General features: G+C 46.6%; 1 protein-coding gene across 11 annotated transcripts in view; it reads left to right on the forward strand.

Annotated features, from left to right (window-relative positions):
- NCOR1 (nuclear receptor corepressor 1) overlaps positions 1-21,464 on the forward strand; it is a 376,183-nt gene that overhangs the window by 147,620 nt on the left and 207,099 nt on the right. For 6 of the 11 annotated variants that reach the window (XM_078780340.1, XM_078780342.1, XM_078780346.1 and 3 more), the window contains exons 10-18: positions 6,687-6,859; positions 10,960-11,053; positions 11,222-11,430; positions 11,666-11,720; positions 11,897-11,998; positions 15,760-15,956; positions 16,049-16,317; positions 17,112-17,219; positions 19,205-19,347. In XM_078780340.1, the coding sequence (XP_078636466.1) occupies positions 6,687-6,859; positions 10,960-11,053; positions 11,222-11,430; positions 11,666-11,720; positions 11,897-11,998; positions 15,760-15,956; positions 16,049-16,317; positions 17,112-17,219; positions 19,205-19,347 (1,350 nt within the window). The remainder of the gene's footprint in view (positions 1-6,686; positions 6,860-10,959; positions 11,054-11,221; positions 11,431-11,665; positions 11,721-11,896; positions 11,999-15,759; positions 15,957-16,048; positions 16,318-17,111; positions 17,220-19,204; positions 19,348-21,464) is intronic. The other 5 variants (XM_078780349.1, XM_078780344.1, XM_078780343.1 and 2 more) reach the window with 5 other exon arrangements.

Genomic DNA, 21,464 nt, shown 5'->3' on the forward strand with positions numbered 1-21,464 from the left:
ATCTGCATCAAAAATAATTAAACACATGGCATGGTGTGGAGGTACGTCATCTCAGGTGAGTGCATGCAGATGGTGCGAGGAGATCTCAATCCTAACTATCCTCTAAATGACTTTAACACACGTTACACTACCCGGGGTCTTTCCCTGCCAATCCATTGGCCATCTTACACTCTGGGTTCTAAAAACCAATTCCCATTGACCAAACTGTGGTGTTTCTCAATTTGGGGTCTCACTCCCCCGATTCATCTCCCGGTGCCCTTGCACAATTTCTGGGCTGTGACGTGTAGCTCTCCCAGCAGGTCTACCCACCTGCACACCTCCACCACTGCAGTTGCCTCCGAGCTTACCTAGTTCCTCACCCTAACCTAACTAACTGGGGAAGGCCCCTCCTGGCTCTGTCACCCCTTGGTGCCCTCTGGCACTGGGCTACCCGGGTCCGTCCTCCGGATCCTCGGGCCCCATCCACAACAACTACTACCGGCTCCCAGAGCCCACCTGCGGCCTCACCTGGCCGACATCCTCACAGTGGTGGAGTGCCCAAACCAACTACACACACTAACAGGCTACACGCCCAGCCATTTCCACAACACTAATGCACCCATCCATACATCATTCTTCCACCCGCACCACAGATGCCAATATCCAACCACAATTTACCTATACCCTCTACCTAACACTTACACTACCCGCCCCGGGTATTCGTGATGGGGGTCCATCCTTCCCCCATTCACACCTTCGCACCATCCACTCCACTCCACAATTTCCACCATACTCACTCCACGACCATCCATTCCAGTACTCAATATACTTCACACTACCATTTATTCCATACACCTGTTCCTCATACCTGTTGTTGCACACCTGTGCACTCACACCTGGTGCCACCTGCACCCTCCTTCTCCCTGGACCATTTGGTCAATACAACACTCATCACTATCACTATCACTCATACACTGCTCCATCCACCTGTCCAGTTGCACACCTGTGCAATCACACCTGTTCAATCACACCTGTTCACCATACACTTTTCACAATACACTTCCGAATACACCTCCAACACTCACACGGCATCATCTAAACTACCTGTTGCTCTGCTAACTTAGTGCTCCCCGTCTTCCCTTTAAACTAAGCACATACCACGTCATTATCATCCACACTAATCTACCTGCGTCCCCACTACAGGTATCAGTCACTAACTAACCTTAACGTTACCTAAGGTCGTTCTTTTCTAGATCCCTACACACGATATATCCTAACCCTCCCGGGCTAGTTTTCACTGCCATACACCCCATAAGTCTAGTGCTCCTTTGCCCCCCGCTGTGAGGGATGGTGGATTGGCCATCCCATCACATGGGGCATCTCTTACTAGAAATTTTGCTCGTCAAATTCCCACAAATCAAAAATTTGCCAATCACTCTACCAATCCTCTGCCAATCATCACTCTGCCAATCCTTTGCCAATCATCAAATTTTGTTTTTCTAATTTCGGGTCCAGACCACTATCCTCATCATTACAGTCTACTTACTAATGCCTCTCGGTGCGCCAATTCACTTCTACAGCCCGGCTTCGTAAAGCCGAGCAATGAATGCGGGTTGTTTGGTGCCGGCGGCTGGATGCGTCCGGCACTCGGTGCAGGGAAGGAGGTTTACCCGGGCCGAGATCCCACGCACCACCTCGGCACGGAGCCATCCAATGGCCCGATCTCGACCTGCCGGAACGTCTCAACAAAAAGGGGTCGCCACGACGACCCTTCCTATCGGGCTGCCCGTTCCACCTAGCGGAGCACGGACGCGGCCGTTCCAAGCGCGGCCCAGCGTGGATCACGTACGGCGGTCCTTTCGAACCCGCCATGGTTCAGATCCCCGCTGGTCCTCACGGCACGCGAAGCTGCCCGACGCGCACCGAGGGCCCGATTCGGCTAAATGTTGTTCTAACCGCTAATCCGGTTACCGTCGATGCCTCACCTGCATGCTTACACCCCGCAGCCCGTTCCTTGCTCATACATCCAGCTGTTCCCTTGCTCCTCGTCATTGCACCTTCTCTTACACACCCAGGTACACTCATTCCACTCACAGACTTGGTCACACACCTGACCACCTCACACCTTTGCACACACTCGTTGCTCGCACACCTCACCAACACACCTCTTCGCGCCCCCTCCTCGGTCACCTCCTCTGTGACAACCACAGGTGTGCTCTCACTCGCACACCCAACCACGTGCCTCACTACCAACTCAAGTGTGCATTCCCACACACGCTCTACCATTCCAGGTGTGCATCCTTCCATTCCAGGTGTACATCCTCTCTCACCTGCCACAACCAACTCCAGCTCCGTGTCACCCGTACTACTTTTACCACCACTCTTGACAGCGCACTCACCCTTGCTCTCGACAGCGCACTCTTTCCTCATGCACCTGTCCGTTTTTTTTTTTTTTTTTTTTTTTTTTTTTTGTATACAATATTGAGGCTCGTGAAAGAGCGAACATTAATCACACAGAAAGACAAACAGACACATTAAAACAAATAACATCGGGAGCGGTAGACAAGATGGGGAGAGAGGGGGGAAGGACACAAACACAACATTTGAGAGCAGGGACCGAGAGACATGGACACATCGAGAGATCTGTGGGAGGGAGAGGGCTTTGGGGGGGAGGCATGTGAAGGGGGGGGGAGGCTTGTGAAGGGGTGGGGGGTGGGAGAGGTATAAACATATGGACACTGCCAGGATTTCCAGGAAAGAAGTTGGAATTTCAAACAAGGTGGATCTGGGGTGAATTAGTGGGGGTTAGTGGGGGTTACACACCCTTCTCGTGCACACTCTTGCGCACACTCTCCCGTTACACCCTCTGTAACACTCACCACAGGTGTGCATTTTCTCGTTGCATCCTCTGTAACACTCCTCACTACGCGCTTCCATGTGCTCCCTCGCACACGCGCTACGACCGACTCACTCTCGACAGCACACTCACTCCTCGACGCGCACTTTTTGCTCACACACCCCAGAGTCGGACATTCTCGCACACCTCCTCTTTCGCACACCAGACCTGTCGCACACTTCACCAACGGCCTCTCACGAACACCCGGATCCAAATCAACCCCCAAGCCGACTGAAGCTTTCCTCACATCATATGCATTTCCGAATATATCGCCACTCATTGGCACCTCGTCTCCGCACCTCCTTCGCCACCTGCAAACTCTTTATTTGTTTAGTGAGCACACCATTATGAGTTGAGCACCGACCTTGTACATATTCCATCACCTCCTCCTGTATTTCTCTCTTAGTTTCTGTCCGTCTCTTCTTAATTTCACTCACCTCTTCTTCCACTTCCTCTAATTTTTGCTTCACCTCTTTTATTTCCTGGTGCGTCTCCTCAAGTTCGTCCTCTAAGGCTATCTTGACCGTCTCTATGTGCGTCCTCACCTCTCGGTCCTTCGTCTCCATTACCTCTGTCACCTCGTCCAACCTCGTTGTCAGTCCCTCACGTACCATCTGACATTGCCTCTGTGTTGCTATTAAGTCATTTTTAATGTCGTTTTGTGTCGCTTTTAACCCTCCTAGTACCGCAGTGTTCCTTTGAACCTGCTCCGTTAGTTCTTTTTGTCCCTCCGTCAGCTGTTCCACCTCCTCCGTCAGATCTTCTATTCCCCCTTGTAACCTAGCCGTTCCATTTCTCACCTCTTTCTCTATACGCTTTTCGCCTCGCTTTACCTCCTCGCGTACCCCCGAGACCTCCTCACCTACACCTCGTCGTATCTCCTCTTTCATCTCCTCCCTCTCTTTTGTAGATGCTGCCCTCATCTGTCCCAATTCATCCCTCTGAGCATCCAATTTGGTTTCTACCCCGATTTTTACCTCCTCTGTCTGCTCTCCCATTTGTTTAATTTCTCGGGCGGATTGCTCCCCTATCTCCCGCAATTTGTCTTCCATCCTATCTTCTAACCCCATTAACCCATTTTTCACCCCCTCGATCTGATTCTCCTGGGCAGCCATTCTATTTTCCACCCCTGTTAACCCATGTTTCACCCCTTCTATCCCATTGTCTAACCCCTCAAATTTCTTGTCTAATCCCTTAAAATTATTGTCTAGCCCCTCAAATTTAGCTTCTAGCCGTTCCCCCATTTCTCCCATTTTGCCCCCCATTTCGCCCATTTTGCCCCCCAATTCGTCCCTCATTGCCCCCAATTGCTCATTCTGAGCCTCCATCCGGTTCCCCAATTCATTCCTCAGGTCTTCACTTGTCTGGACCATGAGCGCCTTTATTTGTATCATAAAGAGGTCCCAATTCACCGGTGCTGCTACGGTCACGGGCGCCGCCAGATTTGGTGCCGCTGTAACCGCGTGCGCAAAGGCGCCATTTTGTGCGCCCGTAACCTCGTGCGTGAGAGCGCCATTTTGCGCGTCTGAAACCTCCGCAACCACATTGCCATTTTTCTCCTCATTGCTCCCCTCCATTTGATCCTGGTTTACTCCTAACCCCTCTTCTAGCTCACCCACCTGCATCCGATCGCCTTGACCAGCCATGGCGCGATTTCAAAATTCGGGTTTTGCTTTAAAACAACACAAATTTCGGTGGTTCCAAATTTTGACCAAATATTTTCTAGCTGTTTTAAAAATTTGTTTCGGGCCTCGTATCTCACTCCCCGACACCAATTTGTTACGGTCCGCGGATTACATGTTTTTTTGTTTTTTTTTACCGAGCGGTGGTGTAACCGCGGCCGAACAGTTGTTCCCCGACTAAACCCGATTCACCCGATTCACCCAAACGTTGGCCATATCGCGCCACAGATACTCAATCTGGAAAACTCTAAAGCGACCGAATGCAAAGAGGAAGAAGAAGACATACAGAAGAGTAACGGGGTTTATTATGTACACATACACAAGCAAGAAGAACAGTCACGATTATTTACAGGGGACATGAGACGCAGGCGACACAGTGCAAATTACTAGCTTATCTAACAGGCTTACTTAATACCCCGGACAGAACAAACGAAGACACAGACTCACGCGGGGAATTGCAGAGTGGATTGACTGGAGGGAGAGGAAAGTCCACTGGGTCCGGCAGCACGATCCGCACGTTCTGCAGCCGCCGTTCCTTCGTGGCCCTGCTCCGAACTGCCGTCCAGGCCCCTAAGCGGCTGGCGAGCGTTGTTGCTGCTGCTGCTGTAGACGCTGCCGCTGGCGAGCAAGGTGACGAATCGCAGGCTTTTGCGCTTCCCTGGATGACCTCTGCTGTTGGACCTCACAACTCAGCTCTGCTCTGACGACCCAGCTCTTTCCTTTGCACCTCACCATGCAGCTCAGCTCAGCCTTGGACCTTTTTGCAACTCTCTTGGACTCATCTGCTTGTCTCCTTTCGCCACTCTCGGTGGGGGCTGATGCAACGGGTTTTATAACCCCCGCCCTTCACCCTTTGCGAACCTCCCCCAAGCATTCTCTCTCCGCCCTCTCAAACCAAACCCCTTGTTCATGGTTGGTCGAGTGGGGCTGGCTCACTCCTCCCCTCTATGACGAGGTGGGGACCCGCCTTTCTTCCCCAACCCTGCTTCGTGGTCAATGGCGGCTTTGGAGGGGATGTAATTGCCAAATTGAGGCTTGGCCATTACGAAAGGGGAAATGGAGGTTTTAGGGAATGGGAATGAAGGGAATCTATCTCTTTTACTCGGTGCAATGGAGTGTCATGTTAATGGACGACAAGGCCTTACCCTAAAACACATAATAAGGATATAAACTGCTGAACAAGGGTTTTATCGGGTCCTGCAATGTGGTATTTCATGGAATAACTACCGGGACGCTCTTTTTACTTTTACACAACACTGGAGGCAGGAGGCGCAGAATAAACAATAATAATAATAAAGCACACAATAAAAAAATACAGTCCTCATATCCGCAACAATATACACACACTATATATATATATATATATATATATATATATATATATATATATATATATATATATATATATATATATATATATATATATATATATATATATATATATATATATATATGCCGCAGCTTGTCTCGTACAGTCTATTTGTTACTGCAAATAATCTGCAAAAAGTTGCTTAATCTGCAAATAGGATGCTGAGTTAGTAACTGTTGCATGGATCTGACCAGGTATTCCAGAGAGAGTAGAAATATAGGTTCAGATGTGTGCAGGTAGGTGAAGTGCAATATGCAAGTAATATCCTCATTCTTATCCTTTTCCTGTTTCTCCTTCTTCTTCTTCTTCTTCTTAGGATAGTCTATCACGAAAATTATAATGGGTGTGGAGAGGAATCCACCTGCTTTTGGCATGAAGATCATTGCTTCTTGTCCTTGTGCATCTAAGCCTGTTTCTGTTGTGATTCATATATTGTGAAAAAGCTTGATCTGTCTCGTTGCTTGTCTACCTGCTGACTTCCTATCCACTCCTTCCAGATAGTACCTGTCGTGTGACAGAAGTGTGAAGTGTGAAGTGTGAAGTGTGAAGAGTGCCAAAATCCAAAATGAATGGGAAAAGGAGGCCTTGTGTTGAATTTTTTTTTTTAAACGTTGTCAGCACTCTCACATTTCCACATGATGACTGAAGCAATGGTCACCTTTATGGTGCACGATGAGAACCGTGAATACCTGAGAAAAATAACTTCCTTGGCCAAGCCTATTACACATATCTGCCGTCGTTGTTGTGATTGTTGCTGCAGGAGCAGGAGCTGTGCAGGCGTTATGATGAGTTGATGGAGGACTGGGAGAAGAAGGTGGACCGCGTTGAGAACAACCCACGACGACGTGCCAAGGAAGTGAAGACACGCGAGTACTACGAAAAGCAGTTCCCAGAAATCAGAAAACAACGCGAGCAGCAGGAACGTTTCCAGAGGTTGGTTATCGGTTATTGTATTTTGTCTCCATTCTTTATATAAAACCAATCCTTTTGTACTTTTCTTTATTTAACCCTTTAATATACCCTGAGTGCATATACACATTGTCGGCAACAGGTTTGACTTATTATCTTCTGCAATTTTATTGCATCAGTTGTAATCTCGAGCAGAGTGTGCAGATGTATGGACACACCCACCCTATGACCTCTTATCTGAGAGCCCTCCTCCTTATCAAGTCCCTGGGGTTGCACCAAGACCTTGTACGTTGCGTGACCATGTATGATCTAAGCTCATAAACACCCTATCTAACCCATGCTCATAGGAAAATGATGCTGTTTTTGAGAAGGCATTATTTATCAAAATGCTTTGGTTGAGGTTGCAAAATTCATGGCCAAAGTGAAAAGAGGACAAAGATTGGGGCATGTTTTGTCCTCTACCCAGCCATCATTTACTTACAGCAATAGGCTTGGACTTGCTTCACTGGACCACAGGAATGGTTACTGCGTTAAAGTGGAATGGTTTTGCCAACTGTATTTACCATGGTGCACATATTTGTGGATCACCCTTTAGAATTTGGAACCTCGCAGATGATGCAGATCTTCTTGCAGTTTCTTAACCTTCCTTATCTTGGCAATCATGCATTTCCATAGAATAGCTGTGAATGCATGTACCTGTTTACTCATCATGAGCCAAATACAGTCGGATCCCGACATTTTCGGTTCCAACATTCGCGGGTTACGCGTATTCGCAGTTGATAAGTTGTGACCTGCTTCTACATTCAGAGCCATGTGTCGTCTGCATTCACGTTTTATCGTGGGAGCAAAAAAAAAATCCACGAGCCGCGAGCATAACACAGTTCTAAAACATGCATGCCACCAGCCACACACAAAGCAACTGGAGATACACAACAAAACATATCTTTCACGAGCCACAAACATGACCTGCTTCTACATTCGCAGCCCTGTACATCATATATTCACGGCTTTTCGAGGCCACATAAAAAATATTTTAGCTGCGTTATAAGTGAGTTCCACGGGATATCGTTCCATTCACACTGCAAACATAGCTTCGTGGGATATCACGCTGTAGCTTCGTGGGATATCCCACCATTCACACTGTGAACATAGCTTCAAGGGATATCCCAGCATTTGCACTGTGAACATAGCTTCGTGGGATATCCCACCATTCATACTGTAAACATAGCTTCGCAGGATATCCCACCATTCACACTGTAACCATAGCTTCACAGGATATCCCACCATTCATACTGTAAGCATAGCTTCGTGGGATATCCCACCATTTACATTGTAAACATAGCTTCACAGGATATCCCACCATTCATACTGTAAACATAGCTTCACAGGATATCCCACCATTCACACTGTAAACATAGCTTCGCGGGGTATCCCACCATTCACACTGTAAACAAAGCTTCGCGGGATATCCCACCATTCAGACCATAAACATAGCTTCGCTGGATATCACACTGTCGCTTCGCAGGATATTCCACCATTCAGACCACAAACATAGCTTTGCGGGATATCCCATCATTCACACTGTAAACATAGCTTCTCCGGTACCCCACCATTCACACTCTGAACATAGCTTTGTGGGATATCCCACCATTCAGACCTTAAACATAGCTTCGCGGGATATCCCACCATTTGCACTGTAAACATAGCTTTGCGGGATATCACACTGTAGCTTCGCAGAATATCTCACCATTCAGACCATAAACATAGCTTCGTGGGATTTCGCACTGTGAACATAGCTTTGCGGGATATCACACTGCAGCTTCGCACGATATCCCACCATTCACACTGTGAACATAGCTTCTCGGGATATCACACTGTAGCTTTGCGGGATATCCCACCATTCACACTGCAAACATATATTTGCAGGATATCCCACCTTTCACATTGTGAATATAGCTTCATGGGATATCCCACCATTCACACTGTGAAGCCTTGCGGGATATCATAGCCTTGCGGGATATCCCACTATTCATACTGTAAACATAGCTTCACGGGATGTCCCACCATTCATACTGTAAACATAGCTTCACGGGATGTCCACCATTCACACTCTGAACATAGATTTGTGGGATGTCCCACCAATCACACTGTAAACATAGCTTTGTGGGATGTCCCACCAGCTACATTGCACGTCATCCCCCACGAGTTACTGTACAGAATGAAAACACTCCACTGCCTCTATTATTGCAATTAGCTGTTCCCCTTTTCCCATTGAAAGAATGCCTTGACATTTGTGGGATTTTCCTTGACATTCGCAGGGTCATCCCCCACGAGTTACTGTACAGAATGAAAACACTCCACTGCCTCTATTATTGCAATTACCTGTTCCCCTTTTCCCATTGAAAGAATGCCTTGACATTTGCGGGATTTTCCTTGACATTCGCAGGATTTTCCTTGACATTCGTGGATTTTCCTTGGTAGTTGTGGGATTCTCCATGAATCAGGAACTACCAGGAACCTAACACCCTTTTCCCATTGAAACAATGCCCTCACATTCGTGGTTCTGACATTCATGGCATTTTCCAGGAACGTATCCCCCATGAATGTCGGGGACCAACTGTAGTTGATTTTATACTGGGCAAAACATTTTATTTCCCTTTTGATTACACTGTTCCTAAATGGTACTGAGCATCATACCTTGAACACCCTAATGCTGTTTGAGAGTTTTGCTGATGAATCAAACACTTTAAAGGTTGTATGTGCATGTGTACACACAAACCCACTCTTGAACACTTCATTAACATGACAATGGCATGACAACTTGTATGCATGCAGGTGTAATTCATGCTAGATACTAAGCGATCAAGTGAATTTGCAGTATAAATGCCCATTAGCATTGCACCATGGAAATGATATTCTGCCAACATCTAGGTTTTTCTCTAAAATGTATCGAACCAACATGGTAAGAACAGAAAATGCTGATCATTCAGAACGGAACCTGAATGAACTTGAATCCTCCTTTCCCCTTTGCCATCTTCATACTTAATCATACCCCACACTCCCTCCTCCTCCCCTTCGAACATTTTTGCATCACAAAATATTTTTCCGAATAATCATTGGCCTCCAAAATCACTATAAATACAAATTTCTACAAATTGAGCATCACAGAAGAGTGAGATTTTGTGCAACATCTATTGACACCCTAAGGGCATAACAACATGATTTATAAGTGCAATGTGGGATGTCTTGCTCATAAGTCTTTTTATCAAGTGCTTTGGAGCCGACTGCGCTCGACCACTACGGATGGTGTATAAAAAGTTAAGCTCAATAAATATTAGAAGCCTTCTTATTTCTTATTTATCTATCTGTCTATCTATCTATCTAAATCTATCTATCTATCTATATATCTTTCTTTCCATTAATCCTAGCTCAAACTCTGCCCTCATGCACTGCAAGTCGTCTTTATGAAACTTTAAGAAATCTAACCTCTGCTCACCTCGATTCCTTTGCCCCATCCCCACCTCCCTCTTTGTTTTGTCTGTGGAATTTCCTTATGCCTGTCCATTTGCATGCTCTTCCTTTGTGTCCTTCAAGTTGTCAACACGTTGCTATCTTCAGTCTTCTCTCATACCTATTTGTGATGATTTCCACTTGATGTAACCCCGATTCTTCACATCGACAAAACAATCAGATTACTCTTGCTGATCTTGTCGATTTGCATGTCTCCTTGTTTTTCCATTGACCCATTGTCAGTACCATATATCCTTTGTCGTTCAGCTCTACTAATAACTTTAATCTCTATCTTCCTCTTCTCCTCTTCCCTTTATGAGGGGTGAGGTCCAATGGCACCAAGCTTTAATTTCTATATTTTATGTAAAAACCTTGTTGTTTCTTTGTGACAGTGGTATGGTTCTAAAAACAAGTAAATTTGGTACACACTGATTATTATGCTCAAGATCAAATGGTTACAGAGGTAGGAAAGGCATTGTGGATGTACAACAGCACGATTTCAGACCCGGCACGTTACCCCAGGACCCACAATTATGTGGTAGCTTCAATTACGTGGTAAAAGATAGCTTATTTCTCTTTGGCGTCTGGCTGCTTATGTGCCTCTGTCTGCCCAGTAGAGTTGGTCAGCGAGGGTCCGGGTTACCAGCCACCATTGCGCGCAGCGAGCACGAAATGGCAGAGATCATCGACGGACTCTCCGAACAGGAGGTAAAGTTGACATCCGTCTTCCTTCAGTGGAATTTTCCAAGAATCATTTCCTGCTGAGGACATGCAGGCCTAATAATATGATTATTCCTGAAGACACTTGGACTGTTTGTACATGTACAGTAGTATACGAATGTTTCATAGTAAAAAAAAAAAATTTCTCCCTGTAAGTGTCAGGTGTCAGATGTATGTTTCAAACAGAATATTGAGAAGCAGATGAAGCAGTTAGCTGTCATCCCGCCAATGCTGTATGGCACGGAACAACGGCGAGTGAAATTCACGAATCAGAACGGCGTCATTGAAGATCCCATGAGGCTTTACAAAGAGAGGCAGCACATGAACGTTTGGTCTGACCATGAAAAAGAGGTCTTCAGGGAAAAGTGAGTCCCACTGATACAAACAGCACTTCTGTACCGCCATCATGGTCAAATTCCTTCTGTCATTGCTTCTTATCATGGATCAACTGGCGGCTCTTTCACTAAACTGTGAACTTAGCTGGTCGTCATATGTACATGCATACACGTTGATTTTGCACCAAATAAATGTGATAATGACACATCACGGGCATGTTGACAAACCTCTTCCTGTGCATGTTTCTACCTGTCTGTTGTACAGGTTCATTCAACATCCAAAGAATTTTGCACTAATTTCTTCGTATTTGGATCGTAAGGTAAGTTCCTTTATGACGCCTGGCAGCTGTAGCCATTTAACACGGTACCAACCTTCCATGATGAAATTGTGTGCTGCAGTCACGGAATCCATGCATTTGGTGTTCAACTGAACGATATCTTCCCTTGTGTGGTCGTGCACCCATATCAAACAAACCATTTATGTTTCTGTGTACAGAGCGTTTCGGATTGCGTGCTTTATTACTACCTTTGTAAGAAGAATATAAATTTCAAGAGCTTGGCGCGAAGAAACAACTGTCGAAGGAGGGGGAAGAACACAGTAAGGGATTACCATTTTGTGCAACACTTTCTGAAATTCTCTTTATTCAACAACAACAACAACATGCATTTCAAAGGCCATTTTCCCTACTAGAGCGGGGGTTAGCCTTGCGGTCCCCATGACAATCTTCTCCATTTTGCCCTATTTTCTGCATCTCTCCTTGTTAAACCCCTTGCCCGCATTTCTTCTTCCACCATCTTTAGCCAAGTCTTTCTCAGTCTTCCCCGTCCTCTACTTTCTCCTACATTCATTTCCATCACTCTTCTCAACCCAGTCACTTTCATCCTTCCTCAACACATGACCAAACCATCTCAACCTGTTCCTCTTCACAGCATCAATCACAGGCTCTATTCCCATCATCTTTCGCAATTCATCATTTGTCTTCCTCTCTCTCAACGATACTCCGCACATCCGTCGAACCATTCGCATTTCCACCCTTTCCAACCTTCGTTGCTGCTCTACGTTCATTACCCATGTCTCGCTCCCATAAATCATAACACTTCTCACACATGCAGCATACACCTTTCCCTTCAGCTTCAACGACACTCCCCTCATCATCAGCACGCCACTCAGTTCCCGAAACTTCTTCCATGCACATCTCACTCCAGCAACCGTTGCCGAGTCTGATCCACCTTCTCCATTCAGCATGTCTCCGAGGTAGCAAAATGTTTTCACACCTTCCAGCTTCACGCCGTCTCCAAGATCCAACTCAACATTGTCTCCATCTGCAGCTCCCTCTGTGCACACCTTACATTTGAATGTAGCTGCCACACTGGTTAATGACCCTCTCAGACCACTACATTTTTGATGAACCCACTCAGCACACATTGTACATTGAATGGAGTTCACTCCGACACCCTTCCTACACACAGCACAGGGCCACTTCCCAGTTCTTTCCACCTCACGACATGCTTTACCATTTGCCATCACCTTCGTCTTTCCGATATTCACCTTCAGACCTTTTGTCTCCATACATTCCTTCCACTTGTTCATCTTTTCCTTCAGTCCATCCATACTTTCCGCAATCAACACCAGATCATCTGCATACAACAACTCCACGGTAAACCCTCCTTTACGTTCTGAGCCAGCACCTCCATCACAGCTACAAATAGTAGTGGACTTAGTACCGACCCCTGATGCACTCCCACCTTCACCTCAAACTCACCACTGTTCCCGTCCTTCGTCCTAACAGCAGTGCGCGCTCTTTTGTACATTGCCATCACTACTCTAATCAACCATTCCTCCACTCCTAACTTCCTCAATGCCCATGTCAATACTTTGCGTGGAACCCTATCGAATGCTTTCTCCAGATCAACAAACCCAAGAAACAACTTCTTCCTCTTCTCCATGTACTTCTCCTGCAACTGCCTCACAATGAAAAGCGCGTCTGTCGTTCCTCTTCCTGGCATAAATCCAAACTGCATTTCGTCGATCTTTACTTTCTTCCTTATCCTCCTCTCCAACACCCTTTCCAATACCTTCATTCTATGCTCCAATAACTTTATCGCTCAGTACGAGCCACACTCCAGAGGGTCACCTTTCTCCTTGTATAGAGGGACGAGGGTACTCAGTTCCCAATCCACTGGAATGTGGCCTTCCTTCACCACCAGATTACAGATCTCTGTCATTCTCTTCACACCCCAACTTCCTGCTGCCTTCAACATTCCCACAACTCCCGTCGGCCCTCCTGCTTTTCTACCCTTCATTGCTTTTATCGCTTCCTCAACTTCCTTCTCAGTTATCTTCTCTGCCGGTCCTAAAACTGGGTTACTCTCTATGTTGCCATCCCATTCATTATCTGTATTCAACAGCATTTCCATATATCTTTTCCATCTTCCTTTAATTCCATCTGGGTCGACAACGATTTGTCCCACTTCATCCTCCAAGCAACTCACCCCCATCACATCACACCTCTCTTTCGCTATCTGCTTTGCAATCCTGAATACTGCTTTCTGACCCTCTTCCGAATCCAAGCGTTCTCCGAACATTTTCCTACATGCCTCCTGTGCCTTTGCTACCTCTTTCTTTGCAGCCTTCCTGGCTGCCTTATAACTTTCATGTTCTGCTGTTTCTGCTCCTGCACCCTTCGCCTTGTGCCACTCCTTGAACTTCTTCCTCTTCTCGTCAATCCTCTTTCCAACTTCATCATCCCACCACCATGTTTCCGAGTGCCTCGGTGGTCCTTTTGTCCATCCACATACCTCACCAACGGCTCCCAACAGACTAGCTTTCATTGACATCCAACCACTTTCAAGCTCAACCACATCATCCTCGACCCTACTCAGCCTCTCTTTTAATGCCTCCCTTACTGTCACCTCTTTCAACCTCCACACCTTCATTCTCGGTTGGTACTTCACCCGCCGAGCTCTCCTCGCACCTTTCACCTTTATGTCGCAGACAACCAAGTGGTGCTGTGAAACAGCCTCCTCCCCCGGGATCACCTTTGTGTCTCGGAGGTGCCCCCTATCTCGCCTACGCACCATCAGGTAGTCAACGGTTGTCGTCGACCCACCTGACGTGTATGTAACAAGCTTAACTCTTTATAAGCTTAACTGTAATGTAACAAGCTTAACTCTATATGTAACAAGCTCTTGTAACGAGCTCTTTCTGGAACTGAGTATTACAAATCAACAAATCAGCTCCATCAGCAAACTCCAAAATCCTTTCACCTTCTCCATTTCTCACACCATATCCGTAACCCCCATGAACTCCCTCAAAACCATCCATACTCCTTCCCACATGTCCATTTAGGTCTCCTCCTACCACAACAACTTCCTCATCTTTCACGTTTTCCATCAGCTTCTCTATCGCACACCAGAACTTGTCCTTCTCTTCATCGCTTCGACCAACCTGCGGAGCATATCCCGAGATGACGTTCACCAAGAGCTTTCCAATCATCATTTTCACCATCATCAACCTATCACTCACTCTCGTCACACTCACCACACTGTCTACAAACTCCTCAGAAAACAGGACACCAACGCCATTCACGCCCTCCAGGCACCCTTGCCACATAAACTTGTATTTCTGTCCTTGCCTACCCTTCACCATTCTCACACCACTTCCCTTTCATCTCGTCTCTTGCACACAACATATGTCCACTCTTCTTCTGACCAATACTTCCACCACTTCTCCTGATCTCCCTGTCATTGTCCCTACATTCCATGTCCAAAACCTCAGAAACCGTTCTCCACTTCGGGCTGTACCCTGCCCATATGTAGTTGTAATTGTCATGGTTCTCTTTTTGAGGCAATGTTTTTATGGCCGGATGCCCTTCCTGACGCCAACCCTCTTAGTCGTCTCTTACGACACGCAGGGATACGGTGTACCTATTCTAATCCAGGGTATACACTGGGAAACGCTTAAAACATGGAAATTCTGGGGGGGGGGGGGGGGGGGGGGTCGGCGTTCATGTTTCTCTTTATTCATGTTTCGCTTTTGTGTTCTAATTTGTATTGGCCTTTCAATGAAATTAAGCATCTCTTGCATGCATTTATATTGAGTCCGCCATGTCTTTCCTTTGTTGCTTTTTGATTCGCTGCAAAACATGTCACACCATGAAAATGTTTTTGCAAGCCTAAGAGGGACTACCTTTGCAGCACCGCAATGTGTATTATGAATCACAATACATCCTTCTATACAATGTGTGACACACAGATCATAAATTATAATGATAACGTTAAATTTTTCGAAATGAGGTTGTCGTGAACAAATAATTGCCAATGCGACTGACAAGTGTCTTGTTTTTGTTTGCGTCCCAGCAACAGACACTTGCACGGCCTGTTGTTGAAGAGAGGGAAAGAGATGATAGAGAGAGAGAAAGGGAAAAGGAGAAAAAGGAAGAGAAAAAGGAAGAAGAGAAAGAGGAAAAAGAGGAAGTAAAAATTGAGAAACTGGAGGAAGAGGAAGAGGAGGAAGTTCAGGAAAAAGAAGAAAAGGAGGAGATTCATATTTATCTGTAAGCACCAGGTGTATATTGTTGTTGAGCTGTGCATGCAAATTAACCTGTGACGGTGTTCCTGTGCATAATTGCTCATTTTTTGCTTGTAGTGTTCCAAAAGAACGAGAAAAGGAAAAGGAGGAGCGGAAGGAACGGGAGAAAGGCGAGTCTTCACCTGATGAAAATGAAGACAAGGAGCCCATCATTAGCAAGGGCCGCAAAACTGCCAACAGCCAGGGGCGGAGGAAAGGCCGTGTAACCCGCTCCATGGCAGAAGCTGCGGCAGCAGCGGCTGCTTCCACCATAGCACCATCGAGTGCTGTCGATGAAGAGCGACCACCCAGTGTCCCCTTAGAACCCGAGCTTCCTGCTGTTTCTGGTGAGGGAAATTGAGCCGTTACACCTTCATCATGTTGGTTTTTGGGACGCTTTTGTGGAAACAACTGAGCTTTTCAGTAATGTTGATTATTCCTCCTCTACCCTGAGAGGACTACAAGTTTTCTCTCCGTCTGTCTGTCTGTCTGTCCGTCCATCTGTCCTTCCATCTGTCAGTCCCACCTGTGGTTTTCTTTACTTTTTCCCATTCCCGGTAACATATTCAACCGAAACTTGGTACATGGCTTTATTATGATAAGTTACACAACAAGTTTGAGTGTTGGGGTGTTTCCCTAATTTTTCGGTGTTATGCCATTTTTGAATTTAGAAAAGAGCACATATTATACATGGGTCAGTTTTATGATGCCCTGACTCTACCCCCACTGCTTTACACCCATTGGCTGGACAGCTGGCCTGACTGCACCCAATTAAAATTATGCACCACCATTCCATGAAGTAGCACAGATTGGCAGGCCGAAGGCCTTGTTGGACTTATTTTGAGGACAAATGTTTTGTCTTATTTAGAGATCAGGTCTGCTGTTGATGAAATTTTATGACATGAGAACAAATCCTTGAAATCAAATCAATACATATGTGGATGAATTGATGTATAAAGCACGATAACTCATCGATGCCTATGTATCCAGGATTTTGACCAAGTTTGGGATTGGTCATGCCGTGATAATGCATTCATGTGTGGTTCATGTAATCCGTCATGTCCGAGGTCATGGTGAATTGACACACAATTATTATGGTGTCCATGTATTTGACTCTCACGTAATTTGAGCCGTGTCACAGGTGATGGCATTTGCCCATCTTGTCCCTGCCATGAAGCCTCAGCCTCCAACGCAGATGCAGTGGAATCCTCTCGTTGGACAGAGGAGGAGATGGAAATCGCAAAGAAAGGTTGATTTGTTACTGTACTCATTTAGCTCTGTTACCATTTACATCCATCGCTGTTACCTTATATTTGTCTTCATTGCCTTTTTATTCGGCTTTGTAAGTGAAATGCAAAGTGGATTTATATGATTTGTGGACAGCTACTTTAAATATGAGATCAACTACACGTATTTGTGATGATGTTGTATTTTTTACACGCCATCTGTATCTTGGATGATTTTTAGCTCACCTGGAATGAAGTTCATGGAGCTTATGCAGTCCGTCGGTCCGTCCGTAAACACTTGCAACTTCTTCTCTGAAACCGTTGCAGGGATTTTGACCAAATTTGGCACAAATTAGATTTGTTGTATTCTGACTAAAGTTTGTTCACGGCATTAAAAAAAATCGGGATCTAAGGGGGTTTACCGGGGTCAAAATGGATCCATCCAGGTTTGACCCCCCAAAATAGGAATTTGCTTTTTCCTCTGAAACTACACACACTATTTCGATGAAACTTGACCACAACCTTCACCACCCGTGCTGTTACCATAGTTTGTTCACGGCAATAAGAAAAATCTGCCCTTTCGGGGTGTTAGGGGGGGGAGGTTGCCCCCCAAAATAGGTATTTGTTTTCTTCTATGAAACTACACTTCACGGCATTAAAAAAAAAGTGTCCCTCTGGAGATCTATGGGGAGGGGGACCGGGGCGGTCCATATTTGGATGAATTGATGTATAAAGCAGGATAACTAATCGATGCCTATGTATCCAGAGGTTTGACCTCGTATTTATTTTTGGTATTTTATTTAGGTTTGCTGGTGTTTGAACTCAACTTTATTATTTCAGTGACCTTGTTGTTTCCTCCCACCCTCCCCCCCCTCCCCCCTCCCCCCCTCCCCCCCACACTTTTTATCACAATGGTTTATAGAAAAGCTCTATGATTGTATGTGTCAAGGGAAGATCCCAACCATGAAGGCCATTAGACACATAGAGTAGAGGGAGGAGTTAACCCACAGTGGGAAAAATTGATTGATGACTCAGAGAATCTTGAGACTTCATTATCAATGATTACATTTCTTGAGTAATGCATGTTTTATCTCAACTGCAATGTTATTCGCTCGTCCTCCGCGCAGCGGGAGACGGGGTTTTAGAATCACTTCTGTGTGTCTGTTTGCGCCGTAAACGTTTTTTCCATTTGAGCTTTTGTTATCAAATTTTCAACAAAGATTTATGAGAATATAGAGAAGACAAATTAATAATTTGGGCAAAAGGTAAAAGGTCTGCATCACATAAAATCGTCTATTTTCATCCGATTGACTTCAGATTTGAGCAGGGTTTGCACATTGGGTCACTGAAGCCTGTTGCTTTTAAGGTAAAAAGGTCATGGTCACCTAAAATCGTCAATTTTTTTTCTTTTTTATCTGTTCTCGGCATGTGAGCATATGGAAGAAGAAGAACTCTGAATATAAAGCGAATGTGGATCGGCTTTACATTTTCAGATGCTTTCTAGTTGTAATTAATTTTGGTAAAAAGTACAGTTGCCAAAGCATACTATTGTGTCATGATAATCTTTCACTCTACTTTATGTGTTAATTACTTTTGAAACATTTTTGTGTCGGAGCTCACAGTGCAGATACAGTTGAATCTCCAGTGATAAGGCAAAGCGAGGGCTCTGACATTGATGTAGTTCCCAATTTAACTTTATGCAATGCTGACTTTGGCACTAGCTAATATGTGCCCATGAATCAGGCCGTGTGATTCTGTTTAATTGCTTAAAATCAATACGTGTATAAATTTCACGCCGAGTTAATTCAAAAGTGTACATAACAGTAGTTGTGTCTTATTCAGCCAAGAGAAAATAATCAATAATTTACAAAGATATACCTCCTCTCTTCTCTCCTCCCCTCCCTTCTCCTCCATTTCCCTCTCCTCCCTTCCCTTCCTCTCTCCTCAACTTATTTCCTTCCCATCCCATCCCATCCCATACTCTCCCATTCCCTCCTCTACCATCCAGGGCTGGTGGAGTATGGGCGGAACTGGTTGGCAATCGCGCGCTTGGTGGCATCAAAGTCTGAGTCTCAATGCAAGAACTTCTACTTTAACTACAAACGACGTCATAACCTTGACGCCCTCCTTCAACAACACAAGGCTAAGGATGTACGTGTTGCTTCCCTTTTGGGATCTCCAAGCACTCTTGTGAAAATGGAGCTGCGAGCCTGTTTTCCCTTATTTGTTCATGGTTTTGGCCCTCCTCCTGCCCCTCCTTCCTCTTCCTCCTTCCTTTCCTCCTTTCCCCCCATAGCCCTTCCCCACCCATCGCATCTCCCTCGACCCCACTTCTTCGCTCTTTCCTCTCTCCCTCTTTTCCTCCTCTCTCTCCCTCCTCTCCCTCCTCTTCCTCCTCTACCTCTTCCTCCTCTACCTCTTCCTCCTCTACCTCTTCCTCCTCTACCTCTTCCTCCTCTACCTCTCCCTCCTCTACCTAACCCTCCTCCACCTAATCCTCTTCTACCTCTTTCTCTCTCTCCTCTTTCTCCTCTTCCCCTCTTTCATCCTCGCCCACTTTGTCCTCTACCTCTTTCTCCTCTCCCTCCCCCTCCTTTGTCCTCCCACACTTTGTCATCTACCTCTTCCTCCTCTCTCTTTTCTCTCCCCCTCTTCACTCCATCCTCTGCTCCTCCTTCTCTCTCTCTCTCTCTCCTCCCTCTCCCTCTCCCTCTCCCTCCTCTCCCTCTCTCCCTCTCTCCCTCTCTCCCTCTCTCCCTCTCTCCCTCTCTTCCCCTCTCCCCCTCTCCCCCTCTCTCTCTCCACTCCCTCTCTCCACTCTCTCTCTCCACTCCCTCTCTCTCTCTCCACTCCCTCTCTCTCTCTCTCCACTCCCTCTCTCTCTCCACTCCCTCTCTCTCTCCACTCCCTCTCTCTCTCTCCACTCCCTCTCTCTTTCTCTCCACTCCCTCTCTCTCTCTCTCTCTCTCCACTCCCTCTCTCTCTCTCCACTCCCTCTCTCTCTCTCTCCACTCCCTCTCTCTCTCTCCACTCCCTCTCTCTCTCTCTCTCCACTCCCTCTCTCTCTCTCTCCACTCCCTCTCTCTCTCTCTCCACTCCCTCTCTCTCTCTCTCTCTCCACTCCCTCTCTCTCTCTCTCCACTCCCCCTCTCTCTCTCCACTCCCTCTCTCTCTCTCTCCACTCCCTCTCTCTCTCTCTCTCCACTCCCTCTCTCTTTCTCTCCACTCCCTCTCTCTCTCCACTCCCTCTCTCTCTCTCCACTCCCTCTCTCTCTCTCCACTCCCTCTCTCTCTCTCCACTCCCTCTCTCTCTCTCTCTCCACTCCCTCTCTCTCTCTCTCCACTCCCTCTCTCTCTCTCCACTCCCTCTCTCTCTCTCCACTCCCTCTCTCTCTCTCCACTCCCTCTCTCTCTCTCCACTCCCTCTCTCTCTCTCTCCACTCCCTCTCTCTCTCTCTCCACTCCCTCTCTCTCTCTCTCCACTCCCTCTCTCTCTCTCTCCACTCCCTCTCTCTCTCTCTCCACTCCCTCTCTCTCTCTCTCCACTCCCTCTCTCTCTCTCTCCACTCCCTCTCTCTCTCCACTCCCTCTCTCTCTCTCTCCACTCCCTCTCTCTCTCTCTCCACTCCCTCTCTCTCTCTCTCTCCACTCCCTCTCTCTCTCTCTCCACTCCCTCTCTCTCTCCACTCCCTCTCTCTCTCTCTCCACTCCCTCTCTCTCTCTCCACTCCCTCTCTCTCTCTCCACTCCCTCTCTCTCTCTCTCCACTCCCTCTCTCTCTCCACTCCCTCTCTCTCTCTCTCCACTCCCTCTCTCTCTCTCCACTCCCTCTCTCTCTCTCCACTCCCTCTCTCTCTCTCCACTCCCTCTCTCTCTCTCCACTCCCTCTCTCTCTCTCCACTCCCTCTCTCTCTCCACTCCCTCTCTCTCTCTCCACTCCCTCTCTCTCTCTCCACTCCCTCTCTCTCTCTCCACTCCCTCTCTCTCTCTCCACTCCCTCTCTCTCTCTCCACTCCCTCTCTCTCTCTCCACTCCCTCTCTCTCTCTCCACTCCCTCTCTCTCTCTCCACTCCCTCTTCCACTTCTCCATCTTCCTCCTCACTCCATCTCCTTCATCTCCCTTCCTTCTTCCTCTCCTTCATCCACCCCACATTGTCTTCTCCCTCTTCCTCCTCTCCCTCTTCTTCCTCCTCTCCATCTTCTTCCTACTCTCCCTCTTAATCCTCCTGCTCAACCTCCTCCTCCTTCTGATCCTCCTCAACCTTCCAG

The sequence above is a fragment of the Myxine glutinosa genome, chromosome 6 (genome assembly GCF_964187855.1).
Source record: "Myxine glutinosa chromosome 6, kmMyxGlut1.1, whole genome shotgun sequence".
Taxonomy (NCBI): domain Eukaryota; kingdom Metazoa; phylum Chordata; class Myxini; order Myxiniformes; family Myxinidae; genus Myxine; species Myxine glutinosa.